Source organism: Sceloporus occidentalis, unplaced genomic scaffold (genome assembly GCF_023333645.1).
Source record: "Sceloporus occidentalis isolate IW3139 unplaced genomic scaffold, rSceOcc1.0.p SCAF_28, whole genome shotgun sequence".
Taxonomy (NCBI): domain Eukaryota; kingdom Metazoa; phylum Chordata; class Lepidosauria; order Squamata; family Phrynosomatidae; genus Sceloporus; species Sceloporus occidentalis.
Window position 1 is genome coordinate 12,184,784 of NW_028317008.1, and position 7,932 is coordinate 12,192,715.

General features: G+C 39.8%; 1 protein-coding gene across 2 annotated transcripts in view; it reads right to left on the reverse strand.

Annotated features, from left to right (window-relative positions):
* Positions 1–2,380, reverse strand: part of LOC149299833 (methionine-R-sulfoxide reductase B3, mitochondrial-like) — a 35,690-nt gene extending 33,310 nt beyond the window's left edge. Inside the window, exon 1 of one of the 2 annotated variants that reach the window (XM_089486180.1) lies at positions 2,269–2,380. In XM_089486180.1, coding sequence (XP_089342306.1) covers positions 2,269–2,380 — 112 coding nt within the window. Of the gene's footprint in view, positions 1–233; positions 310–2,268 lie in introns of those variants that run through there. The other variant, XM_089486181.1, reaches the window with a different exon arrangement.
* Positions 2,381–7,932: the final 5,552 nt, after the last annotated feature.

The following is a 7,932-nucleotide window of genomic DNA, read 5'->3' on the forward strand; positions in this document are numbered from 1 at the left end:
CAGACCAGAAATTGTTTTTTGTTTTAAATTTGTTTTTTTAAATTCTCCATGAGCAGTGTAAAAACATACATTTGTAAACCGCAATAAATAATAAGTGCAGACACAAGTAGCATTTGGAACTGTTGGAACTGTTAAGTGATATGTGGTTTAATAATTCATTGTTGTCTGTAGCAGAGACCTGAAGCGTTAAGAGCTCTCGGTATGCATGACACAACAAGCACCACCCAGTCAACCTGAGGGCAGCCCACAGGCTTGCAGGGCCACTGGCTGGCTCTTTGTCACCAAATGGAGCAGGTTGAATGCAGACATCACTGTGATATCCTCACCAACAAAACGAAGGGGCAAAGGACAGGGACAAGAGCTGAGTGAGGAAACAAAAGAAAGATTAACAATGTCAGCATCACATATGCTACATTTTTTACAACAGACATGATGGTCACGAATCGCCCTCTTGTGCACAACACACATATAACACATTGGATTCCAGAGTCAAGCAACTCACATTACTTTGCAAAGAAACACACAGCCTTTCCAGAGCTCTAGGGGTATTATTAATGTTACATCACAAAAGCAAGGAAGCATATGTCACACTACTACTTTCACCTTGAGGAGTGACAATGTAGCCTAAAAAGGAATTATTCCTCTCTGCAACCATTAAAAATATTTTTTAAAGGGAAATATCCCCCCTCTTAAAAAATAATGCATATATTAAAGTACTCTTTAAGTTAACATGTGTTCTCCTAAGATGAAAAAAGTACTTACCTGACTCCATGGTCTGTCTATTGCACACATGCCATAACTCCTACAGAGCTCTTTCAGAGCAATCACACCACATAAATAAAATTGGCCAAAACACATACAATGTATTATTTGATAAAATACAGCACATGGCAACAAAAGCATAGCACATTCTGGCAACGTGGTTTTCCTAATGATTTGCTACATAGTAAAGTAAAAGGCGAGACTTGAAGGATGGACTTCTTGAGACTTGTTGGCCAAGCCCTATGCTTTGTGGGTATACAGTGTTTGAATATACCAAACCCATTATGATTACCTCAATGAAAGAAATAATATCCCTGTTAGTCAAACATTTATTAACACCAGAAATATGGGATAAGTGGCTTGCATTCTGGAGGCTTTAACCTGGATAGAAAGGAAACTGTCAAGAGTAGCTTTAGCCGAAAATGCTGGACCGAAGGGTCTGTCTAGCACCTAAACCTCTTTGAAAAAGTACACGCAGCTATAAAGAAAGCAGAAAGAAACCAGATGACATGAAATGCTGCAAAGAAATGTATTTTGTGTGCCCTGAAAACAATCTGATAGGATAATCACTTTATTAAAAGTAACTCGATTAGACACCGCTCACACAGAAATGTATATTCCTGTCAAAGTTATCCATGCACTCAAATACATAAAACTCTCAAATATTAAAGAATTTTTAGGCCAAATGTTGTAATATTTGCTGAGACATTTAAAAAAACTGGGAAGAAAACAAGCTGATTTTCATTACATAAGTTGTTGGGAGTTAAAAGAACAATAAAAAAAAAAAAAAAAAGGTGAAAAGATGTGTTATTTATTGACATTATGATTTTAAATGAAAGCTGCCTTTATCAATTGTACAATGGAATGCCGCTTTCTCCAGTTTTCGTCTCCTTTAAATATTTCCATATGTACCAAACAGCCAGATTTGGTGTTGTATAGTTATTTGACATTTAAAGGAAACATTCAGACAAGGGGCCTCAGTGTAGTCCTCAGAGGCTGAAAAGAGTCTAGAATGTCGGGATATCCCTGCTAGAACAGAAACGAAACCGTTGGTCAAGCAGGGATACGCAGGACTACCATCGCGTTTGCCACTCTTAAACACCGGGTTAAGCCGGAAATATGACAAAGAAACAAAAATCCCATCCTACGCATGCATGACAGAGAGAAATTTGTGAACATTATGTTAAATCATTTATAGGGCAAAAAATAAGTGTGTGATGTATGTGAAAAGAATTTAAATTGCTTTAACCATTACCGGGGGAAATGTGTTTTCATTAGAAGAATAATGGAATAAGAATGTACAAAATGCGCACCTCCACACATTAACAGAAATGTGTCACTATGACTGGGTACTAAAGAATTGGGGGGGGGGGGGTACACCGCTTCAGAACAGACTACTGAGCAATAAAAAGATCTAAGCGCTCAGCTCTCCATGTAATTCTTTTGGCTCCTTTCCTTAATGACCTTTAGGGTGCAAAATAAAGTGTGCAGTGAAAATGTAATTACCTAGCAAAGCTGCAGTCTTATTGTACTCCAGCAACTGATCATAAAACGTCTTCCTATTCTTTTTCATCAATTGTAGTACCAGGCAACATGAGCGCCTACCAAGTCCAGCCATCTGGCTTGTGTCAAAGCCTGCAAGTCAAGGAGCTACACTGCAATAGGAAGAAAAGTAGTGATGTCACTCGGCAGGTCAGGCCAAGAACAAAGATGTATTTTACAATTAAACACGGAGTACCCCGCGGCAGGGCCTCTGACATTTCTATTTCTGGCTGATATATTACTGTTAATACCGTGGCACAAACCGACCCAAAATATGAGTGCACCATCTAGTGGCCAAACCAATGCCACTCGGGCAATGGCCACTAATTGGAAACAATCTAACGTACAAAAACCGACACTATGTATAAATAAATAAAAAATCTTCATAATTATTAAAATGCAGTGCTGTGGGCAATTGCTTTTACTCAGAATACGACTACAGATCACTAACAATCGAACGCAGTCATGTCTCTGACAAAGTCTTCAAAAATGCAAAAGGGGCAGTTGTAATGCTAAATAGAGGCAACCAACAAGATCACCGTTTTCCCTAGTGTTTGCTCCACATATAAAAAATATGTTCTATATGCTTACATTCTATAAAAAAAAATATTTTTTATGATTTTTGTTTAATTTTGAAAAACATCCTCCCAGTGGTTTATTTAATAAAGTTCTGAAACTTGTATAAGTATACCACAAATGGGACAACGATTGTTCCACAGATCACGCACACCATGAAAACATGACATAAGGTTTTGGTTGACACCAAGGGCTTTTATGGATCATATTGTGCATTTGTCAATTTTTTTTTTTTTTATTGAAAATAAAATTGATTTTGTGATTTTGGCATATTCATGAAATATTTAATTAAGATGACATAACAAGCATTTGTGTCTCTTGGCCTGATCTTTTTTCAAGCCATAAAGGTTCTGCCTGGTTGACACACACTATATGGACAAAAGGACACTTGAACACAGAGAGTGAGGGGCGCCGAGCGGTTGCTGAAAACTTCACGAGCAACCGCTCGGCACCCCTGCCCGGGACTTAAATTAAAGCATCGTGTTTTTTTTTTGTTGTTTTAACTTTATTTAACATCCAGAGAGTCAGAGCGAGAAGACGGACGCCACCCACTCCCACCGCAGGACTCAACAAGGTAAGTAAGGATAATGAAAAGTAGGGAGAGGGGGTGAGGGGAAGGCAGTGAGAAGGGGCAGGGAGGGAGGTAGAGGCAGTGAGAAGGGGCAGAGGTGGTAGATAGTGAGAAAGGGGAGTTTTGTGACAAGATTTTTTTCTTTTCCTTTTTTGGGATGGGGGGGGTGCCACAGGAGTAGTCCGCCCAGGGCGCCGGAACACTTAAGGCCGGCTCTGCCATAAATACGAAGGTTTTACATGTGTACGTTGGATCAGTGGCGGCAGTTAAGATGTGCTGTATAAGAGGATCAAGGTGTTAGTAAAATCAGCTCAAATGCCATAGGTCAGATTAACAGAATCTCCGTCAGTATGGGGGATAATTACCTTTTAATCCACTGCAAAACGTCTGCTGGGGAATTATCATGAAGCTGTGCTTATCAGGGACATCTGAATCTTTAGAGTTTTGTGATTCAGAGATCTTCTATACGGTAACAATTTACATGGGGAACCGTCCATAAAAACACAAAATATTAAGACAATACCTTCTGGAGAGTCAGCAATTGCACGGGTGGTCACATCTATTTTGATAAGGTTTAAGTGTAAATCTACAATACAGACGGGAATTCAAACCTTCAACAATAAGCCAACAGGTGATACACTTCTTCAGCTGGGGCTAGTGGAATACGGCAATATACTAGTCTTGTTGCAACCTTGAGTTTATGTGCTAAGCAGGGCATTAACAAAATAAGCTTTTGTGTCTGAATAACTGCAAGGTGGACAATATCATTTTTTCCCCAGGAAGTTAGGTTCCATTAGGAGTAAACGATAGCGAGCAAAGTGAAAAATGGCTTCTTTGAGGAAGTGGATACAAACTCACAGTAGTAAAAAATATAAATATAAAAAAACAGCAACACAGCCTGAAGCAACCAATCGATAGCCGACAATCTCTCCCACTGAAATCAACAAGAGCTATTTCCGCATATGCGCATCGGGGGTTAGCTCTAGAGCTAATCGGCAGTAAGTATACCACACGCAAGGGTACATCTTCTGCACATAGGGTCGGGGAAAGCATTTGGGGGGATTCCGCAGAACCACATGAAAATGTAAAGGGACCATGCAGCTGTGGTTTGGGCTTGGGTGTCCCTTTAATAGGTTAGGTAGTCTAAACAAAAAGTCCTTACCCGAGTAAGGCTGACCTCACCTTCCTTCCAATAATTCTTTCAAATCTTTTCAAATCATATATGCCACTGTGCCCCATGATATGCCTTTTAACCCTCTAAATGCCACTGTGCCCCATGATACACCTTTTAACCCTCTATGTGCCACTGTGCCCAATGATATGCCTTTTGACCCCCTATGTGCCACTCTGCCTCCAGAAATGCCTGGTTAAAAGGCATATTATGGGGCAGAGTGGCATATAGGGAGGTAAAAGGCATTTCAGGAGGCAGAGTGGCATTAAAGGGGTTAAAAGGGATTTCACAGGGCACTCTGCTTCCAGAAATGCCTTACACCCCCCCATTTAACACTCCCTCCTTCAAACTTACTGGTGCTTCTGAGTTGGGGGGGCACATAACACAGGAGGATCCAGGTCCCCTGCATCTGAGCCCCCGGTGCTTAGTCCGGGCAGCATGTAGAGCTCCACGCGAATCGCGTAGAGCTCTACACGCTGCCTGGACTAAGCACCGGGGACTCAGAAGCACCGGTAAATTGGGGGGGGGGGGGCATAACACAGGAGGATCCAGGTCCCCTGCATCGCTGCGGGGGATCTGGATCTTAGTCAGATCTATTTGAGGTCTGATTATAAGACGACCCTGATTATAAGACGAGGGGTGTCTTCAGAGCATTTGTTCTTGAAAAAAACTCATCTTATAATCGAGCAAATACGGTATATGCATAAATTACATATGACAGCTGGAGTGTCCATTTAATATATTACGCATTCCGCATCATTACTGCCGCTGGTAAAGATACCACAGTATTCCTGATGTCACTTTCACATAAAAATGCCACAAGCAATGCAAATTTGCAAACTTCTTTGGTTCAATATTATGGGGACAAAAGCTAATAGTAATGAATGGTTAAAGGCAACTCCAACTACTCACTTGGTAAAAATATTTCATTAGTTTCAGTACTAAAAAGGATCCATGGAGTGGGTCAGATAACCTGCCATGTGCAAAGAAATTAAACCCAATATATTGAGCATAACACAATAATGTAGGGTTTTTAACCCCTTCGTGACAAAGGCTGATTTTACTTTTTGTACCCTTCGTGACAATGGCCGTTTTAACATTTCTGCGCTGCTCGTGTTTAGCTGTAATTTTCTTCTTTCCCGTTTACTGAACCCACACACATTAGATATTGTTTTTTTCAGGACAAGAAGGGCTTTCTTTAGATGACATTGTTTTGATTGTATCGTATTATTTACTATTAAAAAAAGTATAAAATATGGTGAAAAATTTAGAAAAAAATGACTGTTTCTAACTTTTAGTTGAAAAATCTTTTACTCATCTATAAAAGGTAATAAAAAAACCTGCTAAATAGATTCTACTATTTGTCCTGAGTTTAGAAATACCCAATGTTTTTATGTTTTTTTGCCTTTTTCTGCACGTTATGGAGCAATAAGTACAGGTACCGTTTTGCTATTTCAAAGCCATTTTTTCCAAATCTGGTAATTCTTCCCCCCATGTGCCATTTCGGGTATCTTTGAAGCCGGCCAATGCAATTTACCCCATCAAGTCATATATTTTTTAAAACTAGACAGCCCAGGGTATTCCAAATGCTGGTATTTTAACCCTTTCCAAGCACTTATTCTACCATCAGCCTTTGTCAAACTTTATGGTAGTAATTTTTTTTGCATTTGTTTTTTCACACACATTTTACTTTAGGTATAAATAAACAGGTTCTGGTATATGTCACTATCAAAAAACACCCCAATATGTGTTTAGCAACATCTCCTGAGTGCAGCGATACCTCACATGAATGATTTTGCCTGGCTGTTTGGGGGCAAAAGGGCCACATTTGGGGCATGCACATTTTTCAATGTTGCACTTTGGCATTTGGGGATCCACTGCCCATGCCCTATTTGGTACATCTTTGAGCCGGGCCATTTCAGTGTGCCCAATAAAGCTATATATTTTTGAAAACTAGACACCCCAGGGTATTTCAAATGCTAGTATTTTAACTCTTTCCATGCACCATATCTACCACCAGTCTTTGTCAAACTTTGTGATAGTCATTTTTTTCCATTTGTTTTGTCACACACATTTTACTTCAGGTATGAATTAAAAAGTTCTCGTATATGTCACTATCACAAAACACCCCAATATGTGTTCAGCAACATCTCCTGAGCGCAGTGATACCCCACATGAATGATTTTGCCTGGCTGTTCGGGGGCAAAAGAGCCACATTTGGGGCATGCACATTTTTCAATGTTGAACTTTGGCATTTGGGGATCCACTGCCCGTGCCCTATTTGGTACATCTTTGAGCCGGGCCATTTCAGTATGCCCAACAAAACCATATATTTTTGAAAACTAGACACCCCAGGGTATTTTAAATGCTGGTATTTTAACTCTTTGCATGCACACATTTTACCACCAGCATTTTTTTAAAGTTTGCAGTAGTATTTTTGTGTGTGTATTTTTCCCACACACACCTACTTTATGTATGAATTTACAGCTCCTGGTATATGCCGCTGTCACACGACACCCCAATATGTGTTCAGCAACATCTCCTGAGTACAGTGATACCCCACATGCATGGGTTTGTCATTTTTGGGGGGAACTAAAAGGCCACATTTGGTACGTGTGCATTTTTCTAATTGGAAATTAGATGTGTGGCCATCCTTCCCCCCGTGTTAATTGGGACCTTGTTGAACCCGGCCAATTCAATTTACCCCATCAAATCATACATTTTTTAAAAGTAGACACCCCATGGGCATTTAATATGCCAGTATTTTAACTCTTTCCATGCGAGAATTGTTTTAAGCTAATATGCTAATTTTAGGACTTGCTCACAAAAATATATTTTTTATATATATATTTTTTTTTTTGCCTTTTTTTTTATTTTTTTAACATTTTTTTTCAACTTGAAGGTTCCCCTGATAGTGACATCAGTGGGAAATTATTTTTACATTTTACTGTTTTTTTACTATTTTTTTTCTAATTATTATTAATTTTATTTTTAATTTATTTTTTCTAATCACACTGTGATTAGAAAGCTGAGCTCCATTGACTTGCATGGTTGAATGCAGTACCTATATTCAACCTGCAAGTGGAGCCAGAGTTCTCTAGAGGGTCTGGAGACCGTCTAGCGAACTCTTTAGACTTTATTGTTTCTTTATTGAATTTTCCCGGACCGCCGCCATCTTGCAGATGGCGAAGATCACCGGCAGCTGCGGCTGTGACCGCTCTCCGGAGCGGTCACAGCCCATCCAAAGGTAAGTGTTTGGTGTCGCTGGATGCCTCCTGATCGAGGCATTCCAGCGACACCATTTCGTTGA